General features: G+C 56.3%; 2 protein-coding genes across 2 annotated transcripts in view; one reads left to right on the top strand and one right to left on the bottom strand.

Annotated features, from left to right (window-relative positions):
• Positions 1–25,805, top strand: part of SS18L1 (SS18L1 subunit of BAF chromatin remodeling complex) — a 29,286-nt gene extending 3,481 nt beyond the window's left edge. The window contains exons 2-11 of the mRNA XM_082428882.1: positions 9,623–9,699; positions 10,255–10,339; positions 10,924–11,068; positions 11,581–11,778; positions 12,495–12,656; positions 12,828–12,932; positions 13,790–13,882; positions 19,581–19,700; positions 21,189–21,316; positions 23,106–25,805. Of these exons, the coding sequence (XP_082285008.1) occupies positions 9,623–9,699; positions 10,255–10,339; positions 10,924–11,068; positions 11,581–11,778; positions 12,495–12,656; positions 12,828–12,932; positions 13,790–13,882; positions 19,581–19,700; positions 21,189–21,316; positions 23,106–23,132 (1,140 nt within the window). The 3' untranslated portion in view covers positions 23,133–25,805. The remainder of the gene's footprint in view (positions 1–9,622; positions 9,700–10,254; positions 10,340–10,923; positions 11,069–11,580; positions 11,779–12,494; positions 12,657–12,827; positions 12,933–13,789; positions 13,883–19,580; positions 19,701–21,188; positions 21,317–23,105) is intronic.
• Positions 1–25,882, bottom strand: part of PSMA7 (proteasome 20S subunit alpha 7) — a 79,648-nt gene that overhangs the window by 9,316 nt on the left and 44,450 nt on the right. The gene's annotated exons all lie outside the window — the stretch shown is intronic.

The raw sequence follows: 25,882 nt of genomic DNA, 5'->3' as shown, positions 1-25,882 counted from the left end.
CCTGCAGGCCGGAACCTGCCCTGCGCTCTCCCTGGTTTGGGACCAGAGGCCGTGCTCTGGGCGCCACCGGTGGGGGTGGGGCTGCCGCCGTCTCCGCGGGCCGCGCAGCTGGGCTGGGGCCCGTTGGAGGGGCCCCCGGGAGCGGGCCTCGGCTGGCGTGTGGGGGCCTCGTTGCCGCGTAGCACATAGTTGCTTAATAAATGTAAGTTTTATCGTTACTGTTTGTATTGGTTTCCTTGGCCGGAGAGCGGGAATGGTGGCTTGTCCCTCTGTACCCCCAGCACCTCGTGCAGGGGGAGACGGGCTCCACGGGAGCTGCGGGACCGGTGGGCAGCTGGTATGGGTCTGGCACGGGAGAGTGAGACCAACAGGGCGGCAGCCTGGCCCCCGCGTCCTCTGTGCCCAGGGGCAGGGGTGGGCGCACAGGGGTAAGGGATGGCCATCTGGGTTGCAGGGGGATGCCCTGTGCTCTCTCAGACCTGAAACTTCTCTTAAAGAATGTGGGACAGGGGCTTCCCCGGTAGCGCAGTGGTTAAGACTCCTCGCTCCCAGTGCAGGGGGCGCGGCTTCGAGCCCTGGTCAGGGAACTAGACCCCGCATGCATGCTGCAACTAAGGAGCCCATGTGCTGAGACTAAGGAGCCTGCCTGCTGCAACTAAGACCCAGAGCGACCAAATAAATAAATAAATATTAAAAAGAAAAAGAAGAAGAACGTGTGGGCTAATTCGTAAGGGAGGTAAATTGACCATTTAAAATATTCGAGCTGCCTTCACAGTTGAGGATGGCGTGGGCACTCTGGGACGCCCACGAACTTGGCTAAGGAATCATTTCTGAAAGCGCTTTCTCCCCAGTGAGCAGAACCTGGGAAGGGTCTCCAGGGATGGCAGTGATGGCGTCCCTTCACTCTGGTCCTCGGGGCCAGCCCTGGGGAGGGGCGGGGATGGGACCCGGGCCAGGGTGGTGCCCCTAAGCACACTTGAACCTGCCCTGTGGAGGCTCTGAGGGCAGCCCCTGCGGGTGGGGAAGTGTATCCTCCGGGAGGGAACAGCCACCGCCAGGCCTCTGTCCCCTCTGCCCCGTGAAACCTGGCACAGAACCCTCCTGCAGGCGCTGCTCCAACGCAGGTGTTGCCCCGGGTGCCCTCTGGTGGACGATGGAAGCACCTGGGTAAGGTCCACCCATCCCTTCCTAAAGCAGTCGCCTGCCTCTTCCAGGGCTGTGTCTGTCTTCCAGAGTCTGGAGGCGGAGGGAGGGGCCGCAGTCGGGCCCTGTGACACTCACTTGATGTATCCCCACTGCCCGGCCCTCTGCCCCTAGCCTGTTCCCTGGGCCAGTGGTCAGGGCCTGGGCACCGGCCTCTGTGCTGGGAGTCACCTGCGATCCCCGGGCTGCGAGTAGGAGCTGCCGTCCCACCCCCGAGTGAGGGGGGCCTGGTGCTGATGTCCCCAGGTCGCAGAACCTGGGCAGAGTCGGGCCAGCCTGGACCTCCTGATCTGTGGCGGGCACCACGACCGCGCACCCTGCCATGTGAACGTGACGGGAGTCGAAAGGCTCCAGGGAGAAGGTGCTAGATGTTTTTGCCGCGAAGGCTCCGGAAACGTGGTCTCGGTCCTGAGCAGATGGGCGACCGCACCGGGGCTGCTCAGGGTTCTTCTTGTAGCAGTGGTGGAGGGCGGGCAGTGGGCCCTGGGATAAGGGTGAGGATGGAGTCCCGTGGAGCTGGGGGGGCGTGTTTTCCTGGGCTCAGATTCTCCTTCGGCTGTGACAGCGCACAGCCCAGCCCCCTGCTGGGCCGCAGGTTCCTTGTTTAAAGGAGGATGACGTTGTCGTCGGGTCCTCACGGTTGCGCTTGTGGTGAGACGTGACCACCTGGCACAGGAAGGCACGTGACCTTGCAAGTGACAGTCTCAGCCTTTTGATCGGAGCCTTGACTGGAAGCGATGAGTGGATTCTGAAGGGGAGGAGATTCCAAACCACAGGAAACCACCTCGAGTCCAGGGTCGTGTGAAGAGGCAGAGGGAGCCGCGCTCACGGGGGCGGAGCGGTGGTGACTGAGACAGGAGGTGGCCCCAAGTCGCTTGAGGAAGGTGGACGTGTGTTTGCAGTTGTGTCCACGTTAACGTGTCTTATCGCGTCCTTAGAGTCTTTGGAAGTTGAACACGTGTGTCACACACAGGTAGGACCACGAGGCGGGGGCCTCGTGGCGGGGGGGGGAGTAACGTTTGGGGTTTTTTGAAACCCACACACCAGATTCACGGATTCTCCAATCAGGTAAATGTTCGAAGGGGTCCTGTCAGCGTCCGTGAGCAGAGTCTGCGGCGCCGGCGCCGCTCGTGCGTCCCCTGCGGTGGTGGCTGCCCGTGCGCTGGGGAGGAGAAGCCCTGATCAGTTAGCGGCGTCCGCTCCGAGCGCTGCGGTGGGGAGAAGCCCTGATCGATTAGCGGCGCCCGCTCCGAGCGCTGCGGTGGGGAGAAGCCCTGATCAGTTAGCGGCGTCCGCTCCGAGCGCTGCGGTGGGGAGAAGCCCTGATCAGTTAGCGGCGCCCGCTCCGAGCGCTGCGGTGGGGAGAAGCCCTGATCAGTTAGCGGCGCCCGCTCCGAGCGCTGCGGTGGGGAGAAGCCCTGATCAGTTAGCGGCGCCCGCTCCGAGCGCTGCGGTGGGGAGAAGCCCTGATCAGTTAGCGGCGCCCGCTCCGAGCGCTGCGGTGGGGAGAAGCCCTGATCAGTTAGCGGCGCCCGCTCCGAGCGCTGCGGTGGGGAGAAGCCCTGATCAGTTAGCGGCGCCCGCTCCGAGCGCTGCGGTGGGGAGAAGCCCTGATCAGTTAGCGGCGCCCGCTCCGAGCGCTGCGGTGGGGAGAAGCCCTGATCAGTTAGCGGCGCCCGCTCCGAGCGCTGCGGTGGGGAGAAGCCCTGATCAGTTAGCGGCGTCCGCTCCGAGCGCTGCGGTGGGGAGAAGCCCTGATCAGTTAGCGGCGCCCGCTCCGAGCGCTGCGGTGGGGAGAAGCCCTGATCAGTTAGCGGCGCCCGCTCCGAGCGCTGCGGTGGGGAGAAGGGTTCAGCCGCCTGGTGACGCCCACCCAGCTCTCCAGCTGGCCCCGGGCTTGTCCCTCTCGTGCCTCGGGTGGTTCCCAGGAATGATCTCACGTGGAGTCCACCCCATGTGTGGGGGGCATGCACTGTGGCCTTGTCTGTAGCTACAGAAGCCAGAGACTGACTGAGTACCACGTGTTTGTTCCATGGAATTCTCTGGAGCCTAGGAAACAATGAGGGGGGCATCTTTGTGGCTGAAACGGGACAGTCTCCAAGATATCAGGGAGGATGGGAGACCAGCGGGATGGGAATGTTCCCTGTGTGCACACAGCGGAGCGGGGGGGGGCCGGGGGATGCTTCCAGAACGATCTGAGTTGGCTGGAATGGCAGCCGAGAGTGGGAGGTGCAAGGCCCACCCTTCCCTTGGGGCTACCTGGACTTCTGCCCGTCCCACTTAAAGGGCAGCAACCTTTGTTAATTACAAAAACAGCCACAGGGAGGTTGTGAAGGGTCTTTCTGCCCATTGTGGGGTGACCTGAGCCCCCCTCAGCAGCAAGCCCCAGGGCTTCCAGGCCCCTCTGTGGCCCCTATTCCAGGGTTGTCATGAGGGGCCGCTCCCCCTTCAGAGATCCTCACCCAGGTTCCCCCGGTGACCCCAACCCAGCCCTTTGTGGTCTCTAGGGCCCCCAGTCCCTCGCCCTCCCACTTCCCTGTCATCCTCACTCCCTCACCCACCCAGTCCGGACCCCACGTGTGGCGCCCGCAGCCCCAGACGTGTCCCCTGAGCCGGGCCCTGTGTCCTCGCCTGCGTGTCCTCACGGCCAGGCAGGCCCACGGGCAGCGGAGCTCCCACGTCGGTCGTCAGTTCCCTCACAGCCGAGTCCAGTCCCTTGTAAAGCCTGTGGTCGATTGTCACAGAAACAGCAGCCAAGGAAGGACCCCGCCCCGGGTCTGCACCCGTGTTCCCGCCCCCACGGGGACCCTGGGCTTGGCTTCGTGATGCCCTGACCGCTGAGACGCCAGCCAGCACGACGGAGGCTTGGTGTGAGGCCTGTGCTCTCGGGCGCCCTCTCGGAGCCCTGAGGCCACCAGATGACCACGTGCAGAAGGAGGCCCCGAACTGACCCCAGTGCAGAGCCCACGTGAGACCCGCAGCAGACCCGCCCCGACAGCCCAGAATCACGAGCGCTAAGGAACTGGTGCTTTCACCACGGCACGTGGGGATGTTTGTGATGCAGCAGCGGGTAACGGATGCGCCATGTGTGTTGTGACCTTGGTCCCATCAGCCTCTGCAGTCAGCCCCGGCTGAGGTTCAGAAAGTCACCCTCTTTGCTGGGCACAGGACTCCCTGTCCCTCAGCTGCCCCACCGTTTCCCGTCTCCGACGTGCCACACCCTCTTCTCCAGGTTCCTGGAACTTTGTCTCCATTTTTGGACGTGCCGTGCTCCACCAGGCCTTTTACCTGGGCTGCCCTTCCTCTCGCCTCCGCCGGCACGTTCCCGGTCAGCTTTCCAGCCACGGCCCAGACACCATCCCTGGGTGCCCCCCGGGATGTCCGCTGCTAAAATCATGATCGACACGCTGCCGCCTTGTGGCACCAAGCAGACGTGTGCCCACGGCCATCTCTCCCCAACTCTGGCCGCCTGCTGCCTGCTCCGCTGTGAGCATGAGTGGGGTCTGGCCACCTCTCCGTCGTGCTTGCCCGGGCCTAGGACAGGCCTTCAGAGATGGGGATCTCACCACCACTCGGCGGCTGTGGCCCTCGATGCTGAGCTCCAGCTCCTCCAGATGGTGTGGCCACCGTCTCTGCTGTCTGCCCCCAGCATCCTCGCCTCCGGAGGCCCTCGGCCACGCCTGGCACTTGGGTTTCAGCCCTCAGGCTTCAGAGCCTTTCTCTGTGACATCACCTGCCCCGTCAGCCCTGAATCTATAGAAAATCAGGCTTCCCAAGAGGGCAGAGAGTGAGGGACGTGCCTTCTGGTGCAGGAATACACAGAATCACCTGTGAGAAAGCTCAGGCGACAGCAATAAGTACATGAAGAAGTAGATTGCTAATCCTCCCGTCAGTGTAAGTGGTGTCTTTATTTTTCAGCTATGTACTACGGATACACATTTTTAGACACACACCAGGTAGAGAGAAGAGTAGGTAAGCCCCTGGACCCACCCAGCCCTGGCAATCCCAGACACTTTAAAATCACCTTTCACACGATGTTGTAAATCAACTATACTCCAATATTAAAGAAATAGAAAAAAGGAAAAAATTAAGTAAAAAAATTTTGAAGATCAAAAAAAGAAACTTTAAAAAAATAATAAAATCACCTTTTAAATGATAACAGTAACAAACGCATCTCTTAGAAATTTCAGTGAACACAAATGCATATAAGAAATAAAGTCTGTATGTGTAATCTCCAATCTGGAGAGAGCCAGGGTTTCCCTCCTGTCACTTATTTCTTGTTTTTAGGTTAGATTAGGTTACTCATCAAAACCATGCCTGCACATAAAGAATCAAATAGTGCTGTGGAGCTTGTATTAAAAATTAGGGGTCATGCTTCCACCCCTGTGCTGTTTCCTACCTCCCAGCAGCACGCTCTGGCTCCCATCATCGCTAAACCAAGTGGCTACTTCTTGAATGCTTTTAGCTTTAAGCATTGTCTGTTGACTTAATCCACTCAGGCTGTGATAACAGAATACCATGGACATTCAGTAGTCACAGCCAGGCGGCTGGAAGTCCGAGACCAAGGTGGTGGCAGAGTTGGTTCCCAGGGAGGACCTGCTCCCTGGCTTGCAGACCGTCATCTTCTCGCTGTCTTCACACAGCAGACCGAGGAAGCTCTGGTGTTGTCTCCTTGTCACAAGGACAGTGATCTCCTGATGGGGGCTCTACCCCCACGACCTCATCTAAACCTAATTACCTCCCAAAGGCCCCACGTCCAGGTGCCATCACATCGGGAGTTAGGGCTTCAACGTAGGAGTTCTGGTGGGACAGCAAATACTCAGTCCATAACGTTTGTTGGCCTCGCATGATGATGATGGAAAAGGGGGACTTGGCGCATTTGCATGCCCCTCCCCCACCACACACCTGTGCTCCCGTTGCCCCAGTATGGCTTCCTGGTGGTTGGGATAGATTCACCTCTGGCTGTGATGATATAACTGTTGTTCCATGCAGGATCACATGATGATTTTTCCTGCCCAGTCTTTTCCCTGGAGTTGGCAATCTCACTTTTTAAAAAAAAATAAATTTATTTATTTTTATTTATTTATCTTTGGCTGCTTTGTTTCTTCGTTGCTGCACGCAGGCTTTCTCTAGTTGTGGTGAGCGGGAGCTACTCTTTGTTGCGGTGTGCGGGCTTCTCATTACGGTGGCTTCTCTTGTTGTGGAGCACGGGCTCTAGGCGCACGGGCTTCAGTAGTTGTGGCTCGTGGGCTCTAGAGCGCAGGCTCAGTAGTTGTGGCGCGCAGGCCTAGTTGCTCCGCGGCATGTGGGATCTTCCTGGACCAGGGCTCGAACCCGTGTCCCCTGCATTGGCAGGCAGATTCCTAACCACTGCGCCACCAGGGAAGACCCCTCACTTTCTTTTTAATCACTTCTCACTAGTTTATCCCAGACTTTCTTCCAGCCATGGAAGCCTCCTCAGCTCAGGTAGTCTGTCAGTCTTTCTCCTCTGAAAGACACCTTTAGTCAGGTTATTCTTTTCAGAAAGTCCCCGTCAGAATTGGCTAATCCTTCCTCAGGAAATCTCCCTCAGGATCGGGGTGTCTCCCCTCGTGAAGTCTCTCTCAAGTTCTGTTATCCCTTCTCAGTGTCTCCCTTAGGCTCCTGTCATCCCTCCTCTGGAAGTCTCTCGAGGATTTGGTCATCACTCAGGGGTTCCCGCTTTTGATCCTGTCGTCACTCCCGTAGAGTCTCCCTCGGAACTGGGTCATTGCTCCTTTGCTGCCCGAAGCTTCTATCCTGTGTGGAGGTGCTCAGTACTGTGATTTTCACTCCATTCGTTTTTAGGGCCTTTCTGTGCCCCAGTGTGTTTGTCAAGCTGGGCCCTTTGAGAACCTTTCCATCTGGACGTTCAAATCCTTCAGGTTCTGAGGAAAAGTCTTGAACAATTATTTTTGTTTTTTATAAATTTTATTTATTTATTTATTTATTTATTTGGCTGCGTCGGGTCTTAGTTGCGGCATGCGGGATCTTTCATTGTGGCGTGGATTCTTCGTTGTGGCGCACGGGCTGCTCTCTAGTTGTGGTGTGCAGATTTTTTCTCTCTCTGGTTGTGGCATGCGGGTTTTCTCTTCTCTGGTTATGGTGCACGGGCTCCAGAGGGCATGGACTCTGTAGTTTGCGGCACGCGGGCTCTCTAGGTGAGGCGCGCGGGCTTACTTGCCCCACAACATGTGGGATCTTAGTTCCCAGACCAGGGATCGAACCCACGTCCCCTGCATTGGAAGGCGGATTCTTTACCACTGGACCGCCAGGGAAGTCCCTTGCACAATTATTTTTGGATGACTTTCTTCCTTCCTGTCTTTCAGAAAGTCCTAGAAGAATTGTTTTTGGCCATTTGGATTGTTCTTCAATTTCATTACCCTTTCTGTTTTCTACATTGGTCTTTTGCTCCGCTGTCTAGGAGTTTTCTACTACTTCATGTTCCAACTCTTCTGTTGATTTTTCTGCTGTAGTCGATATATTTTAAATACCCCAGAGCTCTTTTTGTTCTCTGTTCTGTTTAATAGCGTCTTTTAAAAAAAAATAGATCCAATAACTTCTTTTATCTTTGAGAATATTAATAATAGTTGGGTTTTCTTTCTTTTTGTATTTTAAGTTTCCTTCTTGCATAATCTTCGTCTCCCCCAGCTTTTTGCCTCTGTCGCTGGTTTTGTTGGATCTAATTTACAGGCTTCCGGGGAACGCTGGTGCGGGTCACCCATCTGAGGTCTTGGCTAGAGGTGTCCCCCTGCTGTCGATGTCTGGCACTTTCCTCCCGGGCTGGTCATTTTCCCTGAATCCCCCCTGGGGACTCCTGCCAGGTAGCTGTGGGGAAGGTCCCAGAGTCTCAACCCTCCCACACCTGGTGGGTCCCCAGTGTGGGTCTGTGTCACATCCGGCACCCTGGCTTCTGCTAATTCAGTTCTTGCTCTTCCAGTTGCTTCCGCTTCTAGAATCCTGCTGCCTGCGCTGCTGTCTCAGCTGTGTTCACTTTGTCCTGGTGAAGGGTTACCGTCTTCATCCCTTTCCCACCAGCCAGGTCTGGGAGGGTTTGGACCTCAGCGCACACCCAGCCCGCCATCCTCCCCCCAGCGTGTCCTGGTCTTTTTTCCATAACTTCGCTGAGGTGAAGTTATGGAAGACTTCATCTCAGTGGAGTTAGTACCTTGCTTAAAAAAAAAATCCTAGCAGTGTAACATTTTCTCCTGCTTGTAAAAACTACGAAGACGTTCGTAATGTCTGGTTAACATCTCATCCTGTGGTTTCCTGTCATTGAGCATTTGGCGTCCCCCCTTTTTCGGGCTGACACGAGTGACGCTGCAATGGACATCCGTGCGTGCGGAGGGTGTGGCCTTGGGAGAGGACTCCTGCCGGGCATCGTGAGGCCGGGAGGTAGAGCCCGTGGAGCCTTTTAAGGGTGGCTCTGAGAGGGAGAGGACATGGCCTTTGGTGGTTGTTTCCTTTCTTAATTCACTTGGGGGAGTCTTCCTGGGCAAACGGCCGGGATGCCCAGTCCCCCTGGATTTGATCGCCTGCCTGTGGGTGGGCTCCACCGGCAGCCCCAGCCCAGAGCGCCCTCTGGTGGTTCCCTGTCTCGGGCCGGCTCCTTGGCCAGGGTGGGAATGGCTGAACTTGGGCATCATCTCCGCAGTGGGGAGAAAACACTTAAGCATAGAGGAGGAGGTTATAACTAAAAAAACCCGAACAAGGGAAATCAACCCTGAAGGCTCAGGGGCTGAGCGGGGAGGGAGAGGCGAGCAAGGCAGTGGCGGGGCAGGCCCTCGGCGCTTGGGTCCCCCCACCCCCGCCCCACGTCCCGGTGGGTAGTGTCCACGCCAGGCCTCCTGGCCGGCCATGTGCGGCCCCTCCCACGCTCCCACGCGACCTTCCTCCCCCTTCTGCAGCCTCTGTCCCCTCCTGGTCTCCGCGGGCCGCCCAGGTGCTGTCGCCGAGTGGCCGTCCTGGAACAGCAGCTTCGTGGGTCTAGGAGATGCTCGCAGGGGGGCAGGTTGCCTCCCCTGCAGTCCCCACCGTGTGGCCGTGATTTGTGGGCCTCACACCCCAGACTCTGGGTCCACCCTTGCTGGACAGAAGCACCGGGGCCAAGGGCCCTAGAAAACGGGTCCTGCAGGCTGTGGGTTTCCTGTGCGGAGTGAGAACCTGGACTGGGGGCGCGGGGTGGTGCAGGGGGGAGGGATGGGCCCTGGCGCCTGCAGGGCTGCGTGCTTGGCACAGGGACGTGGAAAGTGCTCGGCCCTGCTGGCTGGGGCCGTGAGGGGGCAGTTCTGCTGACGGGCACCGCTGGGCCTCGTGAGCCGTGAGCCGGGGCTCGCGAGCCCCGCAGCAGGCCGCCCGCGGACGCACCGTGTCCCCCCGCTCACGTCTGCTTCTCCTTCAGATGCTGGACGAGAACCACCACCTGATCCAGTGCATCCTGGACTACCAGAGCAAGGGCAAGACGGCCGAGTGCACCCAGTGAGTGGCCGCGGCTGCCCGCGCCCCTCCCGGCCACCTCTGGGCCTTGGGGGCCTGAGCGAGGGGGGGCCTCGGGGTCAGCTAAGCTGCTGGGTCAGCTCCCCTGGGCGGCTCCCCGGGGAGAGGTGGGCAGGTTTGGAGGGAAGTGGGAGTGTGGGGGAGAGGGGACCAGTGGGGGGCGCAGGCCAGCCGCACCAGGGGACAGCAAGCTCCTCCAGGTGGGACCTCGTGTGACCCCAGGGCCGGGCACTGAGTGCCTCTGCAGGGGCTGGGTATCCAGTTAGCTCAGTGCCGGGTCCGCCCGAGGAGGCTCGTGCCCTGGCAGCCCCTCCTGTGTCCACCGGGCCCCACCTCCCCCTGACCCGCCCCCCCTCCCCATTCTCTGAACAGACCCGGTAGCCACTCCCCCTTGGCCACCAAGTCGGGGGTCTCCCCCCCTACCCCATCCTGGACCGCAGAGCACTGTGCCGCCTGCCCGCGCACCCCTCTGCCCGGGGAGGGGCTTGGCTGCAGGGCAGGGCAGCCTCCTCCCCTCAGCCACGCCCTCGCCTGCAGGTACCAGCAGATCCTGCACCGGAACCTGGTCTACCTGGCCACGATCGCCGATTCTAACCAGAACATGCAGTCCCTGCTGCCCGCCGTGAGTGCCTGCCGCGGGGTGGGGGGCCCAGGTGTAGACAGCGTTGTCCAAGCCTTCGGGGCTGCTCTCTGGTCCAGACCTGGGAGGTGAGGTTGCCAGGGGTCACTGGTAAGCTCCATCTCCTGTCTGCCTCCTGTGATCAGACGTGGGCTTGGGGGTGTGGGGGGAGCGCCCTGGGAACCTGGTGCTGAGGCACAGGACAGGCTGTGCAAGGGCCCTGGGGCACAGGGGGTGTGAGGGCCAGAGACGGCTGGCCAGCTGAGACCAAGAGGGGTGGGGAGGGGTGTGGGCAAGGTGAGGTGGACGCAGCTCCCTGAGTCCCAGGAAATGGGGGCCCGGCTTTGAACCTCCAAGTGTGTGTTGATAGCCCGGGGAACGCTTGGCATAGCATTTCCGTCTTGGCCTGAGGTGTCCGGGCCGGCTGTCAGCAGCGTCCAGCTGCGTGAGGGCGGTGTCCCACCCTGGAGGTGATGGCCGGCAGCTGTGGAGTATGGCTGTGGGTCTCAGGGCGGCTGAGGCCCCGGAGCGGCTCCTGGTGGCCCTTCTCCACGCTAACCCTCTCGGTGCCCTTCCCGCTGCCACAGCCGCCAACCCAGAGCCTGGCGCTGGGCCCCGGAGGGCTGTCCCAGAGCGGCTCGGGCCAGGGCCTGCACTCGCAGGGCAGCCTCAGCGACGCCATCGGCGCGGGCCTGCCACCATCCTCCCTCATGCAGGCCCAGATCGGCAACGGTGAGCAGCCCTGGGCGCGCTGGGCTCTGGGTTGGTTCCGGGGAACAACGGGGTCACCAACTGGACTCTCGGGTGGCCGGCCCCCGTGGTGGGGACCCTCTCCTACCGGAGGCCCTGCTGCAGGCGCACGTGCTCAGGGTGACACGCGGAGGGATAAGGCCCTTATTCCAGGTCCCCTGCGAACTGGGGCTGCGTCACCTCAGAGCGCGGGCTTCCGTGTGGGGCTCCTGTCCTTGGGTTGAGAACCGCCACTAGCCGTCGGGAACCATTGATAAAGGTAACAGGGAACAGGCGGCCCCTCTGCGCGCTCAGCACGTGTGTGCATTTCCTGGTCACGCGCCCGTGTCCCTCGCTCGTTGCGCCCTTGACCATGGTCAGCCTCCCTCCCCACAGCCGCGTGAAGGAAGCTGGCCCGGGGGGTGGGGGGGGGCCCTAGCGTGAGGCCAGGGCTGCCGTCAGAGGTGATCTTTGGTGGGTTTCAGCCCCCCCGCCACCCCACCCTGCCCTGGCAGGTCCGAACCACGTGACCCTGCAGCAGACGGCACAGAGCACGCTGCCCACCACCTCCATGAGCATGTCCGGCAGCGGCCACGGCTCGGGGCCCGGCTACAGCCACTCGGGACCGGCCTCGCAGAGCATCCCCCTGCAGGGCCAGGGCGCCATCAGCAGCTACGTGTCCCGGGCCAACATCAACATGCAGTCCAACCCAGGTACCGCCCCCAGAGACCCCGCCCCCCTCCAGCGCAGGCCAGTGTGGTCCCCAGGGCCACCCTCCTCCGGCTGCTCCCAGGGCGGCTTCGGGGGAGGCTCTGAGGAGGGGCGGCGGCCAGTGCACAGGAGTGGGAGGCTGTGGGGAGGTGGGGCTGCGGGGCCTTGAGCACTTGGGAAGCGTCAGGGCCCGACTGGGGTGTCCCACGAGAGTCAGACGCACCGGGGTTCAAAGGCTTAGAACAGAAAAAGAGGAGGTGAAGTATCTCCTTAGCTCTCGCTACGTTAATTACATATTGAAAACAATCTAGTTTGGATATATTGAGTCAAATAAAATGTCACTGAAATAGATTTCCCGTCTCTTTTCATTCTGTGACGTGGCTCACGTCCCCTGTGCTGGACGGTGCTGCCCTGGAGGGTCCCGAGCAGGGGTGGCAGGAAAGGACAGGCAGGCGGGGTCCCCACCGGAGCCTTTGAGGCCCGAGTCTCGGGGGAGGGCGAGGCGATAGGCTCCTCTGGGACCAGCCTTGGGGAGTTAGGGGCGTGGGGGCCGGCATTTCACATTTTATGAGTTGCCCAAAGGCGCGTTGGCAGGAAGGGAGGCGTGGCCTCGCGGGGCGGAGCTTCACAGGCCCAGCCCGGGAGGAGGGCTCAGGCGGGTCTGCGGGGTGCCGCCCGGGAGCTTCTTGGGTTACGCGGGGTCTGTCGTGTCCCCCAGTGTCCATGATGCACCAGCAGGCAGCCTCGTCCCACTACAGCGCGGCACAGGGCGGGAGCCAGCACTACCAGGGCCAGTCCATGGCCATGATGGGCCAGAGCGGGCAGGCGGGCAGCATGATGGGGCAGCGGCCCATGGCGCCCTACCGGCCCTCCCAGCAAGGTGAGGCCCCGCCCCCGGTGCAGGGAACCGGTGGGGGAGGGTCAGTGTGTGCAGTGTGTGGGGCAGGCCTCCCCGTGTCCCCTGGGCGGGCCTGGTGGAGTGTCCTTTGATTGGGGGCCCGGTGGGGAGGTTCTGGGGCTCGGGGAGGTGACGTCCGGCGCTCTCCCCTAGGCTCGTCCCAGCAGTACCTGGGCCAGGAGGAGTACTACGGCGGCGAGCAGTACGGCCACGGCCAGGCCGCCTCGGAGCCCATGAGCCAGCAGTACTACCCTGACGGTGAGGCTGCAGTGGCTTCCATCCACTGCTCCCTGCTCGTCCCCAATTCAGACCCCAGAGCCCCCGACATCCGCCAGCAAAGCACCCGGAGTCCCCTTTGGGGGTGGGTGGCTGGTCTCTGCTGAGAGGAGCTTCCGGCACTGGCCGCCCTGGGGCTGGGTGCGCAGTCCTCTGGATGGACATAAGCGTCCTGAGGATGGACACGAGCTCATTGTGAGATGCTTTCGGGAAGGTGACAAACCTGAGCCGACTGTCTGTCTCGTAACACTCCCCTCCCAGCTGCTCCGTTACAACTTCTGCAGCTTATTTTCCTTTTCCGTGTCACCTTTCAGGCATCTTTAAATGGCCCCAGGATTTGTGGAGGTGGCGTTTAACATGGCCGCGGAGGACGGGTGGGATTTGGGGAGGATCCCCCAGGCAGGGGTGCGTGAGCAGGTCTGGCGCCGGGGAGGTGGCCAAGACCGGGGTAGGGCCAGCCGTGGCCCCTCTGTGTGATGGTGGCCAGGCCTCACGAGGTGTCACGCACTCCGAAGGGAGCCGGCGGTGGGACGGTGACCGTGTAGCGACATTAAGAGCTGACGTCCACGTGCGTGTCGCGCGTCGGGCACCGAGTACACTCTGTAAACCGTGGCTTGTTGGTCCTCACGCTGCCCGAGGAGCAGGTGGCCGTCTGCACTTTAAAGTAAGGGGACCGCGGCTGCCAGATGGCAGGAAGTGCCCCCGGGGGTTCCACCTAGGGAAACCGGACCGCGCCCAGCGCCGGGGTCTCCTGACCCGACGGCTGAGTTCACGCGGTCTCTCCTGGGTCTGGGCAGCCGGGGCCTCCGCTGACTGCCGGGCACCCCGTTTGCTTGCAGGACACGGCGATTACGCCTACCAGCCGGCGTCCTACACGGAGCAGAGCTACGACCGGTCGTTTGAGGAGTCCGCGCAGCACTACTACGAGGGCGGTAAGGCGGCCGGGCCTTGGGTTCCGGGCCCGACGGGCGCGGGGCGTATGGAGATGGGGCCAGGCGCCGATGAAGCCGCTGAGGCGACGTCACCAGACAGGGATTTGGGAAGAAGCAGGCGTAGTCGGTTCTCACACGGTTCTCGGGTGCGGGGCCTTCCCGCCGCCCCAGGGGCCCCGAGAGGAGAGGAGCCATTAAGCTCACGGCGTGGCGTGGTCCTGGGCCTTGGTCTGGACGTCAGGACTGGGGACAGTGGCAAGGCTGCCGGGGGCCCGGAGAGGAAAAGACAGATGATACGTACAGAACAGGTGACTCGAAACTGTGACTTTTGGGTTGACTTTTTTTAAGTTGTAAAAAACGTAAGATTTACCATTTTAACCATTTTTAAGTGCACAGTTCAGCGGCACTAAGCACATTCACTTTGTTGTGCGACCACCATCACCACGTCATCTCCAGAACCTTCTCGTCTTACCAAACTGACACTCTGTCCCCAATAAACACTAACTCCCCACTTCCCCTCCTCAACCCCTGCTCCCCTCCCCCTCCAGGAAAGCGGGGCTCAGCCTCCTCCACGGGAGGGGCCCCCGCCTGCCTCGCGTGCTGCTTCCCAGGACAAGCTTGTTGAAGTCTGAAGTGCAGAGTTCTGTACCCTGGCTTTGGGTTACGTACGCTTGTCTTTCATAATTGATGAGGAGTCTGCTAAAACATTCAGTGACTGACTGCTTTTAAGGCACGTGTGGCACGTGGCACAGTTCCCTCCTGGACCTGGAAGCATTTTGTTCCACCTTGTTGATGAGCCTTGCACGTGTTAACACGGTACCGGCCATCGCAGCGGGTGGCCTGCCGGGTCTTGTTTAGGGTGAGAGGTGCGGGGGGGAGTTTGCTTTGAGGGGAACTGGGCACATGAGTGGCCTGCGGCCCTGGGAAGGGCAGGGTGTTGGGTGGGAGCAGTAAGGGGGTAGCCTGAAGCCAACACAAAGACCTTTCTAGTAATTAGATTTGCCCCCCAGCAGGATGGGGAACCTTGAGGGGCACGGGGGGCTGGTCCTGGGACTGTGCACAGGAGGTGGTATCTGGCAGGAGCCCTGTGGGGTCCCCGGAATGAGAGGACCAGTGTCAGGAAGGGGCCGGGGCGTGGCCGACCCAGCCCAGCAGGGCACTGTTGCTGTCGGGGCCACTGCAGAGGAGACCTGGAAGTCCCGACAGCATTTCCTGTCTGTGAGGTTTGCAGGAGCAAAGGCTGGACAGAGCCGGGTCCGCTGTGACACGTCCAGGGCGCTTCTGTGGCACGTTCCCCCAGGTCGTGCTAGATGTACAGGACCAGGGTGTCTGGGTGCCGCCTGCTGCGTAAAACAAAGGGCGCTAACAGCACCCACATGGTAAACAGCCTCTGGAGAAATACCTGGGACAGCGGTGGAGATGATGCGGCCGGGCGGGGGAAGGGGCCTTCCTCCCCGGACCTATTGAAGACGGACTTGGTTTGTTTTTTTATTTCTGAATCGCCCATTTAGAAGTCAAAGTTACTGAAAATCAAAGCACTAACCCTGTGGCCGCCCAGCCCCGCCCACGGCCCCCAGTCCTGGGGTGGCAGCACCGCTGTTCGGGGCGTTTCTCCCCATGGCGATGGTGACTGTGAGTGGGCGTTTGGATGGTGGGGACGGCTCCTCCCCAAACGGCTGCCACGCGGGTCCCTGAGGCTCATCCTTGCTTGGCAACGAGGTTGTATAGACGGGTTGGTCACCCTTGTGCATTAGCGCCTCTGGCTGTTCTACGGCCACGTTCCTGCCATGTTTAGTGACAACACCAGCCTCTTCTTTCACAAATAAGTGGTTCCTTTTTTCACGGCCACGTCACAGAATGTTGCAAGATTCTTAAAGATAGAAACAAATGAAAAGGAGAGGAAAAACAAGAGACGTCTTGTACCTGCCGGTGGCGGAGGGAAGGCCCTGGAGCCGCCGTCGCTGTCCCAGGCTGTTCTAGGAAGAGCAGTCTGGGCTCCCCCGCTCTGTTGCTCCCACGAAACCCTCCTGAGAATCGCTCAGGCTTGTTCAAAGAAGTCCTGCCTCTCCCCTTTCAAAGTTGTTCATACAGGTCCGTCTTCTGCTGGGATTTGGCCCCGGGGTCAAGAGAAGGTTTTTCTGGGTGCGTGAGAGTTGTGTCGGCTTCTCATCCCCTGCACACCTGCTGTGTCTAGGCCACGGCGGCTGCTGCTGTGAATTAGCTCCTTTACCCGTTATCCTAGAAAGAGAAAAGGGGCTGTAAGACATGAGAATATGCAGGCTGACCCCAAAACTCTGAAACCCTGGAGAAAACCTGCCAAGTCTCTGATGAATTTCTCCGATGCGTTTCTCACAAAGACAGTGAACCTGGGTCTCCACTGGTCACTGACGGCCTCCTCGGCCGTCGGCCGTCCCATCGGCCATTGTTGCTGGGACCAGGCATGGTTGTGAGGAGGGAGCAGCTGTCATGGTGTTTCCTTAGATGGTGACCAATCAGAAAACCCAGCAGATTCCTCAGAGCCCACCTTGGAGAAGAGCTCGCCTGCGCTGTAGAGCGTGTGTTCCTTCGTTGTTCTGCGCAGCTGGAAATTGCACTTCCTTATAGGGTTTTAAGCCTTTCTACATGAATTCGCTCTCAATAAAGCTGTTATTTTAAAATGTACGTTATCAGGATCCCAGTTTTAAAATACTTACATTTTACTGGACTTCCCTGGTCGGTGCAGTGGTTAAGAATCCACCTGCCCATGCAGGGGACACGGGTTCGAGCCCTGGTCTGGGAAGATCCCACATTCTGCAGAGCAACTAAGCCCATGTGCCACAACTACTGAGCCTGCGCTCTAGAGCCCACATGCTGCAACTACTGAGCCCATGTGCTGCAACTACTGAGCCCGCATGCCACAACTACTGAGGCTGCGCTCTAGAGCCCGTGAGCCACAACTACTGAAGCCCGTGTGCCTAGAGCCCGTGCTTCGCAACAAGAGAAGCCACCGCAGTGAGAAGCCTGCGCACCGCAACGAAGAGTAGCCCCTGCTTGCCGTCACTAGAGAAAGCCCGCGCGCAGCAACAAGGACCCAACTCAGCCAAAAATAAATAAATAAACAATAAAATAAAAATTTTTTAAGTGAAAAAGAATCTATAAAAAACTTAATTAACTAAGAACAAAGACAAGAACAAGAAAACCACAAGCAGCCCTCCTTTCCGGGCTGTCTGGCGCCACAGGGGTTAAACACCCCGGGTCCCCTTGCCCCGCCTGCTCCTGCTAGAGGACGGGGTCTCACGCAGAGGAAGACCCACACTCTGCGGTTAAAGGCCAGGCACTGTGGTTTTGAAGAAAACGATGAAACTAAACTTAAATTGGTCTTCTTATAAAGGTGTTTTGAAAACGGAATGGAATTTAGTCTCTACACCAATCTAAAACTCTTAAGACCTGCATTAGGAAGACTTCATAACAAGATTTTTATTTATTTATTTTTAAAGTTTTATTTAAATATAGTTGATTTACAGTGTTGTGTTTCAGCTGTACAGCAAAGTGATTCAGTTATACACACACACACACACGTATATATATATTCTTTTTTTAGGTTCTTTTCCATTACACGTGTAGAAAGATTTTTAAATGGTTGTTAATACTCCCTCAACTGTTGGTAATTATTTGGTAATACGTTTACTGCTCTCCCAAATTATTTTCTTACCATGAGCTTTCTTCCAAAATGAGGCTTTTAGCACGGGTGCTGGCTGGCTAGTTAGATTTTTGAAAATGAGAATTAAGCCATTTTCTCTGGGAAAAGAAAAAGTAAGTGAACCTAAAACATCTCTGGGACTGTACCCACATACAGATGCAGAGCACAGGGGCAAACGTCTGCCTCTTTTCATTCATAAAGTCACAGGAAAACACATTACAGGTCTGAGCTGGAACCCTGGCTTGCACGTTTGCCAATAAAACGAGGATGTCCCAAAACTTCCGGGGTCCCTTTGAACTGTGGGGATCATATGGCCTTTCCCTGTGTCTGTGTCCAGATCTCCTTCTTCTTATAAGGACATCAGTCACTGGTTTAGGGCCCACCCTAACCTTGTATGACCTCCCTTTAACTAATTACATCTGCAAAGACCCTATTTCCAAATAAGGCCACAGGTTCCTGGGGTCAGGACCTCAACAGCTCTTTTGGGAGACACAGTTTACCCACAACACTGGTATTGGTCTTTGTCTTAATTGCATTAACCTCTTCACTTTGGCGATATATTTGTTTTTCTATAAGATAGTAGGAGAAAGTATTGTATTGGCCAAAAAGTTCATTTGGTTTCCCTGTAAGATGGCTCTAGTAGCGCTTAGCTGTCTTTAACTTCATTTGAAACAATTTTGTTAGATTGTATGTGACAGCTGTCATATCTGTGCATTTAAAAAAAAAATCAAAACTGGTGAATTTTTGTGTAGCCATTTTAATATTGAAGATGGAAGGAAAAAAAGCAACATTTTTGGCCTATCATGCTTTATTGTTTCAAGAAAGGTAAAAACGCAACCAGAATGCAAAAAAAGATTTGTGCAGTGTATAGAGAAGGTGCCGTGACTGATCGAACGTGTCAAAAGTGCTTTGCGAAGTTTCACGTGGAGATTTCTCGCTGGACGATGCCCCATCATTGGGTAGACCAGTTGAAGTTGATAGCGATCAAATCAAGACATTAATTGAGAGCAATCAACGTTGTACCACGCGGGAGATAGCCAACATACTCAAAATATACAAATCAAGCTCTGAAAATCATTTGCACCAGCTTGGTTATGTTAATCGCTTTGATGTTTGGGTTCCACGTGAGTTAAGCGAAAAAAACCTTCTTGACTCTATTTCCTCTTGTGATTCTCTACTTACACGTAACCAAAACGTTCCGTTTTTAAAACAAATTGTGACGGGCGATGAAAAGTGGATACTGTACAGTAATGTGGAACAGAAGACGATAATGGGGCAAGCGAAATGAACCACCAACAACCACACCAAAGGACGGTCTTCATCCAAAGAAGGTGAAGTTGTGTATATGGTGGGACTGGAAGGGAGTCCTCTATTATGAGCTCCTTCCAGAAAACTAAACGATTAATTCCAACAAGTACTGCTCCCAATTAGACCAACTGAAAGCGGCACTCGACCAAAAGCGTCCAGAATTAGTCAGCAGAAAATGCATAATCTTCCATCAGGATAACACAAGACCGCATGTTTCTTTGATGACCAGGCAAAAACTGTTACAGCTTGGCTGGGAAGTTCTGATTCATCCTCCGTATTCACCAGACATTGCACCTTTGGATTTCCATTTTTTTTGGTCTTTACAGAATTCCCTTAACAGAAAAAATTTCAATTCCCTGGAAGACTGTAAAAGGCAACTGGAACAGTTCTTTGCTCAAAAGGATAAAAAGTTTTGGGAAGATGGAATTATGAAGTTACCTGGAAAATGGCAGAAGGTAGTGGAACAAAACGGTGAATACGTTGTTCTATAAAGTTCTTGGTGAAAATGAAAACTGTGTTTTATTTTTACTTAAAAACTGAAGGAGCTTTTTGGCTAACCCAATATAATAAAATAATTTGAATTGTTGTGGAAAAGAAGAGGTACTGGAGCAGTGGACTCGGTCTAGGGAACCCAAAGCTGTCCATGCCTCGAGGGACAACGGAGCTGCCATTGCTCTCTGGAAATGAGCTTATGTCTCCTTCCCTCTGCAGGAAACTCACAGTACAGCCAGCAGCAGGCGGGGTACCAGCAGGGCACAGCCCAGCAGCAGACGTACTCCCAGCAGCAGTACCCCAACCAGCAGAGCTACCCCGGGCAGCAGCAAGGCTATGGTAAGCGGTGGGGGGGGCCATCACAGGAACGCAGTCATTCGGTGGGCACCCAGCAGGCTTCTTATTTTGGAACAGTTGTAGAGTTCTGGAAAAGCTGTGAGGAAAACTGAGAGTCCCCCCACCCCGGTTAACCTCATCCATTACCGGGGCCCTGTGGTCACAGCTAAGAAACCAACGTTGGTGTGTGGCCGTGGACTGAACCAGTTTCTTCAGATCTCACTGGCTCTCCCGCATGTCCTTCTCTATCCAGGACCAGTCCAGGATCCCACATGACATCAGCCCCACAGCTCCTTGGGCTACGAAAGTTCCTCAGACTTTCCTCGTCCCTCTTGACCTTGGCACTTTTGAGGAGGGCTGGGTGGGCATTTCCTAGACCCCCCCCTCAGGTTGGGTTTGTCTAGCCTGGGTTCTGAGTTTTGGAAAGAAGACCACGGCGAAGTGCCTTTGCGTCCCCTCCTGTGGGCATGACTTGCCTCCGTAGAGTCTGGCCTTGGTCACATGGTCAAGGGCGTCTGCCAGGCCTCCCCAGTGTCGGGCTTCCTTCCCTCTCCTCCTCCAGACTCTGGCGTCACTGGGTCCAGCCCCACTCGAGGGGGCACTGTGTACATCAGGGGTCCCCAACTCCCGGGCCTCAGACCAGTACCGGTCCGCGCCTGTTAGGAACCAGGCGGCACAGCGGAAGGTGAGCGGCGGGCGAGTGAGCAAGGCTTCATCTGCCGCCCCCCCATCACTCCCCATCGCTCGCATTACCGCCTGAGCCGTCCCCCCCTCCCCCGTCTGTGGAAAAATTGTCTTCCATGGAACCAGTCCCTGGTGCCAAAAAGGTTGGGGACCGCTGGTCTACATAGATTGTTTGGAATTCTTCTGTAGGGAAGATGGGTCTCTTCTCCCCCATTCACTTAAGTTATTGATCGTTTATTTATATTGGTAGGTGCTCACGGGTGTTGATTTTACACATTGAGTTACAATCCAAACTTCTTTATTTTATTGTTCAAACCGTCTCAGCCCTGCCTCTTGGGAGCTCAGGTTGGTGCCTGTGGCCCTTGGACGTGCCCCATCCTTTTGGTTTTGAGCACTTTCTTCTTTTTGGGACCACAGTGTTTCCCCTGCCCCAGCCCCAGAAACAGCCAATTTTGGAAAAAACACTCAGCCTTTGTCAGTTTCTCCTAAACCATCTACTTAGGCTCCGGAGGCACGATTACCGTCTCGCGCGTGTTTTCACCATTTGCTGTGTGTTTGACTCTCGTGTTTACAGTGACCACCGTGACTGGTGTAAACTGGTCCCAGGAAGCAGGCCCGGGGCGCTGAGAGTGGCCCCCAGGCTCCGTCCGGGTGGGGGTGGGAGCACAGCTGCGAGCCTCGCGGGACTTGGCGCAGCCGCCAGCTGTGGCGCTTTCACTGCACGGGTTTAACGTGGAGGGAGAACGGGTGCCGGCGTCGGGGGGACGGGGGCACGGGGTGGTCTCACAGCTCCCGCATGTGTTCTAGGGCCTGCCCAGGGCGCCCCCTCGCAGTACTCCAGCTACCAGCAGGGACAAGGCCAGCAGTACGGAAGCTACCGAGCGTCTCAGACGGGCCCGTCCGCCCAGCAGCAGCGGCCTTACGGCTACGAGCAGGCAAGCCTTCTGCGCGTTTCCAGACTCACGGCCCCAGTGTGCGTGAGACGTGACGAAGGTTTCCCCTGTGGCCAAGAGAAACAATAACACAGGGTGACCTGGCTCCCAGGGTCCCTCCAGGATGTCAATTCTCTGAGCCTGTAAGGTTTTTAACCTCTTCGGTCAGACACAGCTGGCTCTTTGTGTCCTTGTCCTTTCACACCTCGGGTGTTTCCCGCGTGCCTAGCAGCGTCGGGTGTCTGGTGCGCGCTCGGGGGCCACGGCGACTAGGCAGATTCTAGAGCTTGCATCTCGCCTGACACAGCCGGGCGCTGTTGGCGCCGGGATGGAGCAGCGCCAGGTAGTTCTGGGAAGAGGACCCAGAGGGCAAAGCGACAGAACCACGGGTGGCAGGGCTGGCATAGACCAGGTCGGGGAGGCCCTCTCTCGGGCGACAGCAAGGCCGTCAGACCGGAGCAGAGCCGCTCAGGCTCCCAGGACGGCAGGGAGGCCTCGCCCACCTGACGAGGACCTGCTCTGCGTGGGGTGGGGCCCTGGAGGCCGTCGGGGCCTTCGGTGACAGCACGGTGGCTGCTGGAGAGAGGTGAGAGGCTCCAGGCCTCTAGGTGCTCTCAGAGGTGGTGCCAGCGGGGTTTGCTGGTGGACTGGACGTGGGGCGTGCGGGAGAGGCGGGTTGGGGCAGCCCCAGGGATTTCAGCCTGGGCTGCTTGAGGCAGCTGCCATTTCTCGGGGTGCAGAGGGCTGTGGAGAGAAAAATCAAGCTTAACTTCAGATGCCTCTCAGACTTCCACCTGGAGGCGTGGGGGAGAAGGGCGGTAAATGATGGATGTCGGCCCCTCCTGGTGGGAGAGAAACCCACGAGGGGTGAATGTAAGTGTCCGGGGGCCTCTCAGCGGAGGTGCCATGGGGCCAGGACGTGAGGATGAGAGTGAGCCAGCCACAGGACGCAGCCGTGCAGAGGTCCTGAGGTGGCCAGGTGTGTCTCATGCGAGTCGGTCAGGAGGAGGCTTGGCGTCTGCAGCTCAGGGCAGGAGCAGGGCAGTGGGGCGGGAGGAGACTTATCCTGGGCATCTTTGGAACCTCCTTTGATGAGAGGCCCTTGCAAGGGGTGATTGTCCATCGGTGGCCTTTTGCGCTGGGTCATAGGTACTAATGACCGTTTACACAGCTAATGAAATCTCAAGGCACCACATGGATGACGGATGTTTTTCTCAGTTACCTGAATAGGTAAGGTCCTGTATTTTATTTTTTTTAAATGCTTCTCACCCTGCTCCCTAAAGAGAGAGAATAAACCAGTCATACTTAGACGATGAGTTTTCAACATGAGTAAACAAGCCCAGGGCAGGGTAATTAAGGAGAAAACCTTTTTGACCTTGAAAAGAGCAGTTTGGAATGTTCCCGTGAGTGTGCCGGAAGTGGTGCCGATGTCGTTTGTGGCTGGGGGAGCCCGTCACAGACCTGTTCACAGCAGGCTCAGGGTGGGGACGTGACTTGAGGCACCTGGACCAGGCCCAGCCCAGCACAGTGAGCTGCTGTGTGACTGGGTGAACCAGCCTCTTCCACCCTCTGACCTAAATCAGTAGCTGCGGCCTGGATAGTGGCTTCTGGAAGGCCGCTTCTCTGCCTGGCTCGTGGAAACAGGCAGAGGCTGTTTGGTCGCTTGCCTTTTATCCTCCCTCCACCTCTCAGCCTGGGTGTTGGCGGGGGCGGGGCGGTCCGTCTTACCCTTGGGCGTGGACCCTCTCACGCAGGACTGTTGGGGTGTAATCTGTGTCCTTGTCTCTTGCAGGGCCAGTACGGAAATTACCAGCAGTAAAGGACAAACATTCTTACGGAGCCTTGCAGCGGCATGTCTGTCTGGGACGGACAGGCCAGTGACAGTTCTGATGAGCTGTGACCTGCGGGCTGCCCCTTCACCCCACGCAGCGTCTGCATGTGAAGCGTGCACATTTCACGTGGGGCAGGACGCCGAGCGTGCACCGCTGGTGCAAGACAGCGCTTTGATGGTGTGACATATTTGGTGCTGTGTATAGTATTGTATGTCCATACAATGGAGAGGTTGTCCCTTTTTGTCCGCCCCACCCCCCCGCAGTGTTTCTAGCTAGCTTTAGGGGTCCTTTTGTCATCAGAGTGTTCTGTGCCCAGTGATGGGACATACCTACAAGAGGCCATAGTCCACGTACTTGTATAAACAGACCTTAGGTCTGACGCGTCTCATGCGCTGTCGTACTGTGGGTTGTAAACTTGTCTTTCACTGGCCGCACCGCAGCTGGACACGTGTGCACAGCCCCTGGATGGCAGCCTCTTCCTGTGCCTCGATGTGGGGGGGGGGTGGGGTGGGAGGCATCTTCTGTGATTTGCGTCAGTTTCTGTTACATGATGGAAAGGATGACTAAGCCTCATTTGGAGACGCTGTGAACCGTTATTTTCAGAGCTCACTCGTTACCTGTGTCTCTCACCAATCATGTTTATCCAAAAAGTTATATGTTTTTGTATTAAAAAGTAAAGAGGGATCAATGACTGTTCTAAATAAATAGGAATCCATGAAGGCAATGAATGATTAGCCTTACCCAGGGAGAGTGGTGTTGCTGAAGGAAAGAGAAGGTAGTCTCTGGAATTACTTTGGCTTTGGCCCTTGTTTATCTGATGGTCATTTCTGGAATTTTAATATTCAATATGCCCAATTCCAAAGTTATAATTTAAAATATTGACACCAAATTTTCCAAACTGTTGGCAAGTTGTTTATTTTATACTACTTCTTCCAGGACCTACTTATTCAGATCTCCAAGCAAGCGTTCCTTTTCTTTTAGGGATATCTGAAATTCACATCTTATATTTAAAAAGAACACCACTGATTTTACTGTGTTCTTCCTAATGAGAAGGAAAGCTCTTATGGAGAGAAATTTGAGTTAATTTTTACATTCCTAGGACATTAAATGCCATTTAAATTCTGTGCAGACATTAAAAACAGCTCATGTGGAAAAGTCAGGTCAAAGGAAAAATTCTACATTTCACTAAAAAGTCATATGGACATTTTATCAACTCTTACCTGGATAACAATATCCATATTTATTATGACCCCTTTAAAAACATCTTTGGATAAATGCTGACATATTTCCAAGACAACCAAGAAAATAAAAATATATCCAATTCTTCATATATCAGGTCTACTGAAGGTGATGTTTTATTAAGTCTTAAAGTAGTTCTTTATCCAGAATTGAATACTTTACAGTTTATAAGACATTTTCGATGTGTTTTTACTGGAGTGAATTCCTACAGTCCACACTGGGAATCTGGTGGTAATTACTTGTTGCTGTTTTACAGATGAATCACTAAGGCTCAGAGGAAAGAAGGGACGGGTCGAGTATTAGTCCTGTTCTAGGACCTTCTCCCCTCCTCTGTGGAGACAGAATCACACATGCCTTGGGATAGAAGTGTTTATTTTGTAGACATACGGGTTTTTAGAAACCCTTAGCACTGGTAAGGGCTTAAAAATACATCTCTGTATTAAGTTACTGAAATGAGAGTCCTTAACTGCTAAATGACACAGACATTAGTAATTTCATTTGGGGAGCCATTTCCCTTGATTTTGTCCTGTTCTTTCCTGACAATTTTCATAGAACTAATTTGCAAACTCAGTCGGGGATTAAATTTTCCCGTTGAAAATGTTAAGCATTTCAGAGAACTGTGAAAATAGTTTATTTTTATTTCTTGCCAGTCTGGGAATATGCCGTGTGTGTGTGTGTGTGTGTTTGTTTTTTTTAAGTGCTGTATTAATACTTTTTGAAGGAAAAGGACACAAAAAAACTTATCCCGAAACTTCAATCTGAAATGTCTTACATTAAGAATTTCTTGAATGTTGTGTATATATTTTTAAAAGCACTTTGTGAAATAGTTTGTACATCTATTTCCTAATTTATACATGATTGTCGGTGTTCATATATTTAATGATTAATAACAAAATGTTTATTTAACGTGCTGTCCGTTTTTTGTAATATTGTGGGGAAGTGATGCCAGCAGCTCGTTTCCGTTCACTGTTCTGTGTCTCCTCTTCCGCAACACGAATGTCTGCAGACGCTTAGGCCCGAGAGTCGCTCGCGCGGTGCGGTCGGTGCCGCCGAGTAGCCACGGCCGAGGCCCGGGCCGGGCGGGCCTCGAGCGGTGACCGGCGCGGCCCGTGGAGGTGCCGACGGCGCCCAGGCCGCCGGCTGGCCCCGCCGCCTCCGGCCCGAGCATCCCTCGCGCGCCCGCAGCCGCAGCCGGGCCTCGGCGGTCCGTGCGGGGCGGCCGCTCACACTCGGACCGAGAGGAGGGCGTTTCCGTGTGACTTCCCGGCCCTGACTGAGCAGGTCACGCCGTCTCGTCCGTGAGCACAGCCCGTTCCCGGACAACCATCCTCACCCGTCCGTTTCTCTCCTCAGCCGGACTTTGGCGTCTAAGTTGTTTATGCCTTTGTTGTGATTAATAAACTGGCTCTTCGAGAACCGTCCTGGAGACTGAGTTTCCGTGAGGTGATGGGGAACCGGAAGCCCCGGCGGGGAGACGGCTGCCGGGCCCGGGGTCCCT

Source organism: Balaenoptera physalus (genome assembly GCF_965194825.1).
Source record: "Balaenoptera physalus genome assembly, chromosome: 16".
Taxonomy (NCBI): domain Eukaryota; kingdom Metazoa; phylum Chordata; class Mammalia; order Artiodactyla; family Balaenopteridae; genus Balaenoptera; species Balaenoptera physalus.
Note: the sequence above shows the minus strand (reverse complement) of the source record. Positions and strands in the feature narration are given on the sequence as shown.